Source organism: Larimichthys crocea, chromosome X (genome assembly GCF_000972845.2).
Source record: "Larimichthys crocea isolate SSNF chromosome X, L_crocea_2.0, whole genome shotgun sequence".
Taxonomy (NCBI): Eukaryota; Metazoa; Chordata; class Actinopteri; family Sciaenidae; genus Larimichthys; species Larimichthys crocea.
The window spans coordinates 5,320,598-5,335,492 of NC_040020.1; the positions used below are offsets into that span (position 1 = coordinate 5,320,598).

At 40.0% G+C, this 14,895-nt stretch overlaps 1 protein-coding gene across 1 annotated transcript; it reads left to right on the plus strand.

Moving 5' to 3' along the window:
- The first annotated feature begins 3,688 nt into the window (after positions 1-3,688).
- Positions 3,689-11,434, plus strand: LOC104917904 (nephronectin). Its single transcript, XM_010729486.3, has 7 exons — positions 3,689-4,032; positions 5,266-5,381; positions 6,553-6,645; positions 6,777-6,899; positions 7,403-7,522; positions 9,774-9,908; positions 10,621-11,434. The coding sequence occupies exons 1-7, from the start codon at positions 3,959-3,961 to the stop codon at positions 10,842-10,844; spliced, it is 885 nt and encodes a 294-aa protein (XP_010727788.3). The 5' UTR covers positions 3,689-3,958; the 3' UTR covers positions 10,845-11,434.
- Positions 11,435-14,895: the final 3,461 nt, after the last annotated feature.

Here is a 14,895-nt window from a genome sequence, read left to right on the forward strand (position 1 = left end):
CCTGCAGGGAGGCAAAATCATTTTGCTTTTAGGGTTTTAAAGAGCAGATAAAAAAATGTTGAATAATGTCAGATTCCTGCATTTTACCACAAAATACATATATATAATACATGCATAGGCCAATATTTGCTTTACATATACACTCATACATACATTCATACTGTAAACATGCATGTGTATTGAAACCAGATGTACTTTTACAATTTCTCATGTGCACTTGAAACTATACATATGAATGCATGAATACAGAGAAAGACGCAGTGTACTGCATGTTTCTTCTCTTTGGCTATCCTGCCCTCTCTCAGCTCCTGCACAGCTCGTTTTATATGATGTGTCATTGTTTCGTCAGTCCTTCTGTGTTGTGTGTACAGCAGCCATAGGAATGACCTTAAAGTGTAAAAACAGTGTGCAGGATTTAGTAGCATCTAGTGGTGTAGTTGCTGATTGCAACCACCTTGTCTCAGTCTTTCTTTCCTTGTAGATGTACTGTTATGTCTAGGTGGTATTCGGACTCAGAGGAATTCAGTCATAATCCCATAGATGTACATACATACATCTGAACCTGTGTTTCCTCTCATACTGAGCTGGATTACTATTCCAACAACACATCATCAGGGTAAAACTAACCTGTTTCACGACGGTCTAATCCCAGCTCACGTTCACTATTAGTGGGTGAACAATCCAAGGCTTGGTGAGTGGCTGCAAAATGCATAAAAAACATGAAAGATAATCCCAGCTCACGTCTATCTAGGAACAGTGTTTAGTTCATTCATATAGAAACAATGTGGTTCAACATGGAACATGACCTGCAGCATCTGATATAAAAGGCTCCCTCTAAGGGAACAAAAACATAATGATTTGTATGTTCAGGTGATTACACACTAATTAAAACATAGTTATGCATATTATATTCAAGTCCTGACATATTCTTTAACTAGAGCTTCCTAAATCTGACGCACTGGACTTTAAAGCATTTCTTAGGATGTTATGGTGGTATTAACTTAAAAACTTGATTAGTAGTTTGTGTTTGTAGAAAAGTGAAACCATCCTGGCGAAGATCTTTCAAGTCACGAAATCATTAGCGAGCCCAGCTCTCCTCTGACTCAAGTTTTTGTTCTCTCTTGGGGATTCGAAACAAGCTTTCATCTCATGTCGAGCAGCTTAGTGTGTGGTATCTAGCAGGTGGCTTGATTAAGAAATAACCCGTCATACAGGAATCAAACAAGTTTATTAAGAATGTCGTCTATTGGTTTTTACAAGTGGGGTTGCTTTTACAAGAAGTAGAACATATCATGTGGTTTTCATGACTTCTTCTTCCTGTGAAATATAAGAACTCTAAATCCCCAGGCGTTAAAAGGCCCCATAGAAGTTACTCTTTAAACATGTTTTATTTATTACTTTGTTGTCTTTCCTTTTCTCGTTTCTATAGCGGGACGCTGAAATGCAGAATATGATTAGTTTTGAAATGAGGAAAAAGCTTCTCATCTGAAACATGCTGTCCATGTCAAACTCAGTGAAAAATCATCCTCAAACTTTCCTGAATCATGTTCTCGGACAGATGTAGGCGTGTGTTCAGTAAATTTCCAAACAGCCAAGACAAAACAAAGTCTTGTTGTCAAAAACATGTCTTTTTCACTGTAGGTATCTGTCACTATATAGCTTATTGTGTTAATGTCCACATATCTTCATCTTTCTTGGCAAGTAAGAAGTGTCTTTGACATATAAAACACCAAACGCACTAAAACTACACTGAGTGAGTGTTAATTTTGGAAGCAGTCCATATTAAGGCATTAGTGGAACCCTGAAATGCTAATCAGCGATTATAAAATTAAGTTTAATTTGATTTTCCAGTGCATTGGTGGTCTTTTTTTTTTCATCTCTGTGGGAAGATCTGGAAAGCAAATATTCTTCAAGAAAATCTGAATTGTCACATAGTACGCCCGCATGTCACTATTACATATGAAAAAGTAAGATTTAATAAGAGCAGAAGGGCTGTCTTTGTGGCCTGGGCGACTGACCACCAACATTGTTCCAGGAATCTTATTTTCACATTGGGGGGATTCACTCCAACCTCATCATTTATGACGGACATGTTATATTTTTTGAGCAGGTGGGGGTGGGGAAGAGGCTTTAAGTAAATGACATCTGATCTCTTTGTGGGGAATCCCTTTTCAAGTCGAGGAATCAAAGACCACCAATGTGTTACACCTCTAATGTGGTCAAAAGAGAAAGAGGCAGAGGATCTGCAGATTTGGTGCAGACACACACTTGAAATCTTGATCCGCTCCCACCAAGTCCATGCGGGCAGATGGAGGCGAGTCTCTGATCAACTCCTGCACTTGCCACACACTGCGCTAGCACCGACAACGTTTATCATTCTGTTTTACTGTTGACGGCCACTTTCTTTCCTTTTTTTTTCTTTCTCCATCTCCCTTACTCCTTTCCTCTTTGGCAGGCCGGATTAAGTTTAATTGTATCGTTTATGACAGATACGGAGTGAGGTTTGGCACTAATTCAAGGCAGACCGTGCACAGCCATTTTATGGTTTCTTTCCACCTCACTTGCTGATGTGTGGTGGTGACACATTTGACAAAAACCATCCAAGATGGAGGGTTGGGAGGAGGGGTGTGTGTATGTGTACAAAGAGAGACATAGTTGAGCATGAAACTTTTGCACACACCAATTTTCAATTTTCGGTCACCCATAACCGCACCTTCTTCCCTGCCATCCAGCAACTCATACAATCACATATTTCCAAAGAGCATGATTGAATCTAAAAACTGTGTGGTTTGCAGTTTGAGCGCTTCTACGCTATGGTCTCCTCTGCAGTGGTGACACCCTGGGGCCACCTACCCACAGTAATCTTATAATTAACCGAATGGGATTGAAGGAACCTGCCAAATATGTGACATTTGTTGTTTTGGGGTCAGAGGTGTCGATTGGGAACAAAAAAGTCTGGTTTGCTATAAACTGACTAAACAAGCAGAATAATGTTGGCCTTGGTAGAGATGGGTATAATCAGTTTGATCTGGGCCCTCAGTGAAGCTGTAGGGAGGTTAACACATGACATCAACTTATAAAAGACTTTTTTTTTAACAGCTGATATTCATTCATCAGACAGATGTAGTGTTAAGGCAAGTGTGTGTGCGCTTGTGATTTTGCATAGTGAGCGGACCACCAGGCGTCCAGACATGGACTCCGCCTTTGAGCTTAATACAACTGATTGCACTCTGATCAGTGCTGGTAATAGTTAAGGCTTCAAAGGTTCCACCTCTGAGGCTGCCAGCAGTTATTTCCGACCCTGAGATCGCAGTCCCAGCCTTTGGAAAACACTTAGTCCTCATCTGTGTCTGTATTTCATTCTTTATGAATAATATTTTATTATTCTCTCCTTTTTTAGTCTTAGCATTATAAATACCAAACAAACAAACCAGAGAAGACAAAGGAGAAGTACTTATTTAGTTAAAAGAAATCATATGTAGGGTGTAATAATCCAACAAATAAGCTTTTACAAACAAACAAACAAAATTAGTAACGATAAAAACAAAAATGTAATGGTAGCATACATTCTGGACATTGAGTTGATATTGTTTCGTCAACTAATACAATGTTTTCTCACTTCTTGTATTTCCATTCTTCCTCTGTCTCTCTTTTAGTTTTTTTTCCTCCCTGCCTCTCTTTGTTTATCCTCTCTTTGTATCTGTACACAGGTGAGTTGTCACACCTCTTACTCTCAGCACCCTACAATTACACCGTGTGACCCCCTCCTACCTCCACTCCTCATACAAACACTCACTTAAATGCCCTTTGGCATGGAACACATCTCTACAATTGCCTTTCAAACACGCACACACATCACGAAAACAAGTGTCTCGTTTGACGGGGGGAGAAGGTCTCAGAAGATAGAGGTAGCTAATATGAACTTAAAGGGTTATAACAGAAACTGTGGTGGAAGAAAATGACTGAAATGAGCCAAAAGGTCTTTGTGGTGGTGCATTTCATTACACTCTCCGTGGCCTATCACCAGGACAGGTAAGAAAGAGTTTTGTCTGTTAAGATAGTTGAAGTTTAGTCAACTTCTTTGGAAAAAAAAGGGAAGGCATGTGGACTGTGGGGGGTTCTTCCAGTACAGTTAGCCGTGAGTGAAATGAACCTACTTCGACTGTGTCTAATCATTTAATAGCCTCTTAATGCAGTGTGGGTGTGAGGAGATTTAGCAGCAGCTATGAACGAAACTTGTTCAATGGTTCTGTAAGTCATGTATTTTTATTGCACTTTTTGTTTATGACAACAGATTTTAATGAGGGCGAACTCGTTACTGCGTAGATTTTAAGGATTTTTCTGGTGAATGCATGAGAATGAGGGAGGTGTTTTATAAGGAGTTACAGTGTGCAGCTGCAATAAATGGGAGATCTGGTGTGCTGAAAAGATCTGTTAAGCTGTAAAATGCATGAGATATTCATCCTAATATGGGATTTTCACTTGTCATTCCTTTTTTTCCTCTCTTTTGTTTTAATCCCTACTTTAGTTACTTTTTAGTTAGTTAGTTTATCATCTTGACTATATTTTAATGTCATTTTCATAGATATAAGGAATAATTGTTGACTTACTCAAGAGTTATTGATCATTGATTTGGTAATTTGACTTTTTTGCCACCAGTTTTGTGCTAACCAAATTTCCAGCTACTGAAAATGTATTTGTGAAAACTCCATCCTGCTCGGTGCATTCTGACGATGCTCTCAAGTATTGTATATGAAAAATCTGCTACATTTGTGACCTGGAAAACATCGACAATGGTGGTGGTGAATGAGTGAACAAGAGAGTGATTTTGGAATCGTGTATGTTTACTATATTAATTACTGTGTTGTATCTCCTTTAGGGATTTCATGTTGATCTTTCACTTGTAATACTTATGTAAAGTGTTTGAAAATGTGAAAAATGTGAAAAGTGTTTTTGTAATCAATTGGTCTAACAGTTGTTTGATGTGTCTCATTTTTATGACTGGTCATTGGCATCATGGAATTTGTTGTCGGATACTGAACTTTGAAGGCTGCTGTCCTCAACTTTTATTAGAAATATGTTTATTTAGCTCACTGCATAGCTACAAGTATAGTGTGGGCAGATACCTGTGTGTTTTTTAAATACTTAAATACTTCACCATCTTTCAGGGCATCAGTCTGTGTGTGTTTTTTGGTGATGAATCTGAACCCCCGAAGGCTTAACGATGCTTAATGGCCTGATAACCTTTTGTCCCGGCGTCCACAGGGCAGTGGAGGATGTGCTGGAGTACACTGGGGGTCGTGCACAGCCAGGACTCTGCAGCTATGATCACACTATTTCCTGTTGTTTGGGATGGAGGAATGTTAACGGCATTTGTCAGCGTAAGTCATTCTGCGTTTCAGTGACAGCACAACTACAATGACACATTACCCGCAGTTCATGGGTTATCGGTTCAACATCTTAGCATAACAACAAGTACTAGAAAATAAGTGTAAGGAGGCTTCGATTCTTTCTTTTCTGGTTCTTTTTTATTTGCATTTTTTCTCAATTTCTACCTTGTTTTTTTGTTACTTTGCAAATTAAAATTCTACTTATGTGTGAACGCATCAGTAATAACTCAAAATTTGTTATATATAAAACATGCTTTTCTATCCAATGTGTACTTTAGTAACTACTTGTTGTACCTTTGCTTGCTTATGCTTATGTTGAGATTTTCTCATGAAATTAAGCAAATTAGTGTATGTACATGTCATACGAAAGGTACTCCACATACAAACTCGTCTCTACAGAGCATTTTAACATCTTTCAGCCTTTTGGTTTTATTACTCTTTTCATCTGTGTTCAGCTCTTATAAACCATTGAACAGTACCGGCTCATCACTAAATGACAGACAAGCAATTAGTAGCTACATTTCTCTCAAGGGTTGGTGGAGACCAAAACAGAGGTAAAAGGAGAATTAATAGTAATAGTACATTCACCACGTACCGTGAAACACAACTCCAAGTTAATACTAATGTTGCTTTGTATCCAATTTCACAACGTGTTGACTATCGTCTTACCGTGATTTAGCCTCTGGGGGCAACAGCCAATGTTTTGGCTGTTTGCGAGATATCCAAGACTTTCTTGCAGTCCTGACTGCAGATAGATAGAAAAAGATCTGGATATGAATGCAGAAAGATTTTTTTTTAAAGCTTATTGTCATTAGACGGTAGCTGATAGGTTCTTGCATTTGGGCCTTTGCTTTTTGCCTCTTTTGCTCTCCACACGGACTGTTAACCTTCAACTAAAGCTCACTTAACAGAAACAATACTGAAACCAGAACACTTCCAATGCCAGATTCTTGGTCATGTGCCTCCAGATTCTGCATTCATAAGCAGATATCTGTCTAAAAAGATTACACCCTATCTGCTCAATGTGAACTGTTTGCTTTTTCTGTTGCCTTCAAGTATGAAGGAGACTTTTACTATGCTGATGGCTCTTATCATATACAACTGTAGAGAAGTTTGAGACGTTAGCATGATTGGTTTATATTATATCTGTCATTCTTCACAGCTGTGTGCAAGAAGTCATGCGTAAATGGAAACTGCGTGGGACCAGACAAGTGTTTATGCTCCACAGGGTATAAAGGACCTCAGTGTGATGAAGGTAGAGTGTAATGCACAAAATCATTGTCAGTCTTATGTTTCTAATTTCTTAACCAATACCTGCGTTCTCCTGCATCATTTACCGCAAGGATTTCTATCTGCTGTTTGAATAATGTCTCATATTGACTCCAGATGTGAATGAGTGCGGTTTCCTGGAGAGACCTTGTTCCCAGCGCTGCATGAATACACACGGTAGCTATCGCTGTTACTGTGAACCTGGATACACACTCGGTGCAGATGAATACACCTGCATCAGTGAGTAATTTCCTGTTTAAAGAGAACATTTAAAATGAAAAGTCCTGTATCTAAAACCCGAATGAAGAAAATCTGCAACCTGACAGATGATATTTCTGATGTTGGATCAGCCCTCCACAAAAAGCCATCTGCCATCTTTATACCATAATAGGATGTTAAAGTATGGGAGGACTTGGTACTCAGTTTACGGACCTTTTTAGGCTAGCATAAATGTTTATGATGGAAATTCACAGTTTATATTATAGAAAGTGATATCATAACAAAGTTTAGTGGTGATACAGATTCTAGAGGGCAGAAAATATGAATGAGTGATTTATGCAAGATGCTCATTTTTGTTTTTAGAGACAAAATTTGTGGCTTCTTTACTGGTCCCAGTTTTGTAGTCGTGTGGTGTGTGTGTGTGTGTGTGTTGGTATGACAGTGTGTGTGTGTGTCTCAGCAGTGATCCAGTGGCCCATTTCTCTGACCGATCGTCAGCCAGTGTTTCCCTGTCTGTCTTCCAGGAGAGGCCGCATGTTTCTCCCTGCGCTGCCAGTTTGGTTGCCAGATGGAGAGAGGGGGAGCTGTGCGCTGTCTGTGTCCCCCCGGCCTCCACCTGGCCGCTGACAACAAGACGTGTGAAGGTAGTGCTTTTACAGAAACACCCCTCAGCTTCTCACTATGATGAATTACCACAGAAACACGCCTCACCTGCTTGGATTTAGTGCTTTTCTTGGTTCTTTTTAACCTGATGGTGATTATGAAATGCCATCTTTGTTCACTTTATTACTCAGTCTGACATCATGTTCATGTTTTGAAACGGGTTGTTATTCAGCCAACTAATAATTAGAAGGGGATGTATCTGTTGACATAATTTTCAGCTTGTAGTGATGAACCTACAGAGAAGTATCACCCCCTCAGCTCTATGGGCATTTAGCGTCTTTTAGCTCATTGTTTTGGTTTTGGACCACCAACGTCACTGTTTTTATTTGTCTAAAAACCCACTGCACACCACCTGCCCAAGACCAAACAACAGACGGACTAAGTTAGCAACAAGCTTGCAAACATAGTGGAAGATTAGTCAAATATTTTCCTCAGGAGCTGGTTAAGACCAAAATGAGAATGAATATTGAATATTGAAGATTCATTAGGAATGCTAATGATGTTACATCTGTTGGATAAGTAAATAAGCAAGTATTTGCTAATACGTTCGCCATATGAACTTAGAAGGTGATAATATGTCAATATTTTGTTTACAAACGGCCAATAGCAGTCAATGCAGGATAAACAAAGCTTAATTGACTATCTCTGTGGCTCCATGATGGTTCATCTAGAATATATTAAAGCAAAGAAAATTGTTTGCTATGTTTATAAAATACTATAAAAAAGACTAATGTACTTGATTCAGTGCTACCCCCAACTAGATAGTTCCATGGCCAAGTAAGATGGAGGAACTATTGTGCAAGAACAACATTTTGTCCCCAATTTCCCAACATGCATGCATGTTTATAAAAAAAACATAGTGCCATATTCTGTAAATAGAGGCCCCTAAAACTTCTGCACTGGACCTTTAAGTTCCTAAAAAGTTCCTGCATTGTCAATGGGAATACAGTGAATCACTGTAGCAACATTTCTCATTTATTCACATATAACATATTGTCACAGCTCCTCTGTTACTTCAGTTTTAATTTGAGTGCTGTTGTTGCCACCACCATGTCTTTCCAGATCGTTTCTACTTGGCTTTATTTGTAGAACAGGTGATGCACACAGCTTCCCATGCACATTATGTTAACTACCTGCAGCGAACTTACCAGTGCCACCTCTCTACTGAGTCTGTCCACCCAATGGTAAAAAAGCCTTTAATTACCTTTTTGTAAAGAAAAACACAACCTGGATTGTCTCCTCAGTGTCCAACCGCTTTATGACTGAAGTCCCCACTCGAAAAACTCAGCAGCAGACACCTCCTCTCCTGTCCTGTAATGAAGCGAGCCGTCAACAGCCTCTCTCACGGCTGTTAAGACATTTTCACACTGTGAGAGAGTTTTTGGTGGGAACGATTCAGAGGGAGAAATTTGACAGTGAGGTTTTGACTCACAGATGCACAGTTGTGTTTAAAGTAGTGTCGGGCAAGTATACCAGATACTGCACTTGTACATGGAGCAGTAAAGTTTGTATTTTAGTTGGGTTTTACATCAATATTCAAACTACTTTTTCTCTACTTGTAAGTAAAAATAGTAAGGATGTTAGGGTACACTACAAGTTTTTACTTTATTAGACATGCTTTGGTATTTTCTGTATTTTTTTATTGGATGTAACCCATTGACATTTTGGACAGGACTCCCTGACAAAAAGATTTCCTAAGAGGCTATTAAATAAGATAAATGTAGCTGGGTGTGTCTATAATAAACCCGAATCTCTGTAGTCACAACAGACTCAATAAGTAAACTAAATAACTAAATAAATATAGAGAACCAATTATTTAGACGTCATTGTTAGTAAATGCAGTTCAGAGGATGACATAAAGGTCTTCGTTCTGCACACCTGCACATCTGACATTTGTGTGTTTGGGTCATTCCTTGTTGTTAAACAGCCGTGCAGCTTTCAAAGCTTCAGTACAAAGACATGGTTGCAAGGTCAAGGTACTCATTTGTGCCTCTCGTGTCTTTTTGAAGGTAATTGTTGTTTTGAGCAAAGACGAGAAACATTTAAGCAACTTGTCCTTGAGAGGTTTGGTTTGTGTGTGCATGCATCTGTGTGTGTTTGTTTTTTAAAGGTTTAAAGTTTGGGTTGGGTCGGCTGGGTTATGTGGACGAGAAGGCCAAAAATTTTAATTGTTGGGCACTGAAATTGACCAAATGTGCTGCTGGTGTTTGACACGTTTGCGTTGTGTTGCAGATGTAGATGAGTGTCAACGAGATGCTGATCTGTGTCCACCTCGGAGAGCCTGCAAGAACACTTTCGGCAGCTTTGTCTGTGTTTGCCAAGATGGCTTTTTGATGGGGACGGTCCAGGGCACGGTGCAATGTCGAGGTGTGGTCTTTTTTTTGTTATTAAATTCATCTTAATTAAGATTCTTTTTGGAAAAGCTTTAAGACTCATATGGTCACATGTTTCTCATGAAATTGTGGTATATGTGAGGACATGCGTTTATGTGCTTAAATGTTAAGGTATGCGTGAGGTTTTGTGTTAACATTTTGCCAGTAAGGATAAACAGGAAACATATGTAGTAAAGGGGATATCATGCAACAGAAGTCCTCCACCAGAATCAACCTGCTATGTGTCTTAGACCACGAGGCCACCAGGACGCTCATGTATGACATTCCTTTGAGTCACATTCAGATCTGTTCCATGTCCAATCCTGTAAATGGCTGAACGGATCACAGCACAGCTCCACATGTTCTCCTCATCTGTGTTAATTGGCACAGTGAGGGATCATGTGAAGATGTGCTTTGGCAGCAGTGGATCCAGAGACCATGTTTATTTGATGAGCACTCATAGCTCACCCACTCAGCTGTGGGCTCACCCACACAAGCTGTTTTTTGTTTTTATCCATGTGATAAGCATTGCAAAATTATCTCTTGCACAGGTTTGAAACAGACCGCTCTCGAAACGCTTTGCTCTCTCCATACAGATCTAATATGTCTTAGCTATGAAGCAGCCTCGCTCTAAAAGGAAATTATTAAATGTCTGACAAAACATTCGCCGTGTATAAACATTTCAAATCTCCATCTCGTCTCCACAGATAAGGACGAATGTTTAACCGGGTCTCACCGGTGCAGCCGCAATGCTCAGTGTGTCAACACAGATGGTTCCTACACCTGTCAGTGTTTGGAGGACTACTTCGGTAACGGACGCACCTGCTGGCCCAGGAGAGCCCCACAGTCCAAGGCTGTAATGTACTTCAACTATAAACTCTCCAAAAGGACCAAGCCTATACAACCTTCATCTTCAGGTCTTAGAACCTAGATGGCTAAACAGAAAATGGACACACAGCATTCAAAGGTAACTTAAGAGGTGACAAGAACATGCTGTAATGTCAAGTATTTTGTCAAGTAATGATCATTTTCAACACAACTGGAAACCTTGTTGCCATTTTTCTGTCCAAGGCTGTTATTTTTTCGTCCTAGCCAGCAAGGCAAAAACCTGGAATACTCGCCTCGCCATTAGTTGCCTGTTTGATGTCTGTTGAAGGAACCCTTCATTTAACAAATGCACTGCAACAGGACCACACTCTGTACTTTGCTTGTGCGCTTTAACCCAAATGGACTGTGATGACAGGAGGGTTTTCCTTACGCTGGCATCACCAGTGTCAAAGAAACAACCACGCCTGTTATTGCACGTGGAGTTCACTTTGTCCAACGACATGCTGCACAAGATCGCAAATATTGCTTAGGAATCGTTGGTAATTTATTACATAAACATGCCATTAAGTGTAAGTTTAGTTCATGAAAAAAAAGCAGTTCTGTGAGACTTCTTTAGAATTTGTTAATTAAAGGCTGACCTCTGGTGGATAGATAAGGGAAGATACTATATCTAAGCTGCCTTCACAATAAACTCTGAAGCGTGTTGGTGAAACAAAATGCTGTCAAAGATGATTTACTGTGTTTTTCCATATGATATGTCTGTAAAGAGTTGTTTATGATGCTATTTTTCTTTTTTCAATCTCAAAAAATTCCATAGTCAATTTTGAGGCATTTTTTTGAAACACTGCTAAAACGCAGACTGATGTTTTCAAACCTCACTGTTTATCTTCCTCTGTTATGCCACAGGGAATGTTTTCAGACCTACTAAGTCACACGCAGGGCAGACTACCACACAGCAAGAGAGCATAGACAGGTCAGACCAACCAAATACCAAGAATCTTTGTCTGTCAGCAGCTGTCTGGAAACCTCTTCCTGCATCCAGAGCGCGCAAGAATGGAAATTGAAGTTCGTTTTTGATGTTTTCCTCAGGTCAATTTTACGTTTCCTTCCAAATGATTAAGATCGTGACCCTGGGAGAGGAGGGAATTGCAATACTTGAAGATAATAACTGTAATGATGAGGAGATGGTGGTAGGGGGCACTATGTGTCGTGTCAGGGCCTCAGTTGTATCTGGAGGCTTTGGAGCACTGAGAGAGTCGGGCTTGCAGTGAGAACAAGCAGCTGCTGCCTGCTGAAGGGCCCTGTCACTGACCCTATTCATCCCAACAGCAGGTGTCACATCAAGTCCCCGCCTCACGCACACACATTCACACATGTGCTTCACACACACACACACACACACACACACACATACAGCCATGTGCAAAATCACAGAGCCTCGTGCACGTTTACACACACACAGATGAGTGTGTGTGTGTGAGAGAGAGAGTGAGGGGGGACCTGGAACTACTTACAGAGAACAAAGAGGGAAATCAGGAAAAAATGCAGCCTCTTCGAATAAATCTCACCACAATGCTGAGAAAAATCCCCAACCTCACCCCCAGAAACGCAAGAAAAACCTTGTTTCTCTCTTTCAAAGCAGTCAAAAGTGTCTTACAAAAGCAGAAATAGAAAACATTTTAGATAAAAGGATCCAGGCCCCTTTCTGAAAAGGACCTCACACCAAGTTGTGTGTAATTCCTACCAGAAACTGGTTTATTTACCAAAAAATAATAAGATTTAATGCCAAAGCACTTAGGCTACAAATAAAGGACAACAAGTGGTGGGTACACTGAAGGGGCCTAGGGAGAAAAAGGAGGACAACACTGGGGTGGAAATTTTCCCTTTTCTTGTGCTTGTTATTTTCTGGTTCAATGTTTACACGACACACAAGATCCTCGCACAGAGGAGTAGCTACAGGAACAGTGGCGCTAGAGCTGTGCCGAATGGCCTCCGCAAAATAAAAGAAAACAATAAACAAGTCAGAGGAATTTGGACATCTGCAGTGACACAAGCTCTCACGCCGAGGCCATGGCAATTTCACGAATCAAAGCGCTGCTGCCTCGGCTTTTCTTATATAAAGCAAAATCAACATTTATCCTGAGAAAGTGAGCAATGATGCTGACAAGTGCATAGAGCCAATGACAATACAATAGCAGAGATGCGAGGAACAACCGTGCCACCCACGTTGCTGAAAGACCATGCTTTCAAACACCACCACTGAACTGTAAAACCACTAAAACCCCTGTCTTGCCCATACTGTCCTTTTTACTTTAGCTTGAAATAAGCCAGTCTTTTCTCCCTGTGCTCCATCAGAGGAGGCTTTTCCACGGCTAATTCTGGTATTATGTTCCTATTGGGCCCACATCTCCTCTGACACACAGTCGCTATAAGGAGGAACACAGTGCAGTGTTTCCATGAATGAATTAAAATTATAGATGCTGACCAATCCCACTCAAGGGGGAATGAGCCAAAGCTTGAACCCTTGGCGTATAATCATAAATCTTGTTAAGAAGCCATTTTCTATTGCTTACCTTTGACTACAAAATCTGCTGTGGCGTAGAGAGAGTGTGACAGCTCGCTGCCTGCAGCAATCTTCACAGATTTCTTTCATAAACTATTGAATTTGACTAAAATGAGCTGAACTAAATAAAGCTGAGCTTATTGCTTCTGTTGCCAAAATCATTCCCCGTATTCATGAATCTGTGCCAAAAAGGACAGAAAAGAAATGAGCATTTGTTTTCGGTTTAGAAATGAAAATAGAATCACATCACAGCAGCTTAACTGAACCTCTATACCCAATTTTGCTACGGGGATAATTAAAGCTTTTCTCTTATCGTAAAGGCAGCGCTGTCCTCTCAGTCACATTTAAATCACATTATGTGGAGTAAATACATGTGAGTCACTCTCTTCTGTTTGACCCCAGGAGGAAAAAAAAAAAAAAGGCCCATGTGCACCCGCGTTTTTCTTGTAATTCTAATTCATACTAATACACTCCCGGTGAATGTTCTGCTATGCGGTGGGTAGTGTGTGTGAGGCTAAAGGAAAACCTGATGTGGAAATATCCGTAAGACCTCAAACGTCTTAAAAAGTGAACTCCCAGACACCCTTGTTCAAGCTGCACACACCCACACACACACACACACACACAGACGTTTTCTTTCAAATAGACTAAGCTGTCGTGTATCAGTGACCTTAATTCATGTTTCAAGTCCACATGATGACTTTGAACTCTGTTTGAACAGTGAAAAAGCTGCCCTCTTTCCCCTCGCCTTTCTTCTGTCTGCTCCTATTCGCTGCACAAGGTACGTATAACAACTGGAACAGCCACATCATAACATGAAAGCAGAGACTTGACCTGACCGGAATTCACTGTGCCTAAATCATTCTTAATATGAGAGCCGAGCAGCCTTGTTCGGGGGATTATCCTTGATAGAACAGGAAAGATTTCCAGCTAATCTATATAGGAATGCCCACTCTAGAGAAGGTGAAGGGAAGTGGCTGGGACCAAAGGTTTCTTTTGGAGGCCAACACACTTCATTATTCTTTTGTACAGCAATTAAGGCCCAACCACTAAGAAAAGCAATATATTTTTGTTCTTTTCCACATGTACAGAGAGAAGAGATTGCTTTTTGTTATAGATGAGTAGTCGTTATTGGTTGATTTGTCAGCATTTTTGATAATTGATTAAAAGTTTGATACTGTGCAAAAATACCATGTTTGCATGTTCCAGCTTTTTAAATGTGAGGATTTGTGGCTTTTCTTTCTTTTATTTAATTATAGACACAATATCTTCTGGTTTTGACCCGGTAAGTTGACAAAACACACAATTGGCAGATGTCACAGTGAGACATTTTGGACATTTTTATGTCTGTTTTCTGACATTTTATAGACTCAGGATTGATTTAAAAGAAAAAAAAAAGCATCTGTAATGTAAAGAAATATACTGCAATCCCTTTGTCCAAAACACAAAACCTAGACACAACATCAGAACAGTCTGACACTTTTTTGGGACCGCTTTTGGTATCTTGACAGAGGAATTTTTACTGGTTTGGCCACTTTTTTGCTCTTTTTATATACTCGACAAGATGCACCAGTGCCCATTGCACCATATT

Excerpts from the sequence above, each read along its gene's own strand:
- LOC104917904 (XM_010729486.3), top strand. The coding sequence starts at position 3,959 with ATGACTGAAATGAGCCAAAAGGTCTTTGTGGTGGTGCATTTCATTACA. Across the intron at positions 4,033-5,265 it reads GTGGCCTATCACCAGGACAG|GGCAGTGGAGGATGTGCTGG; the intron begins GTAAGAAAGAGT and ends CGGCGTCCACAG. Across the intron at positions 7,523-9,773 it reads TGACAACAAGACGTGTGAAG|ATGTAGATGAGTGTCAACGA; the intron begins GTAGTGCTTTTA and ends GTTGTGTTGCAG.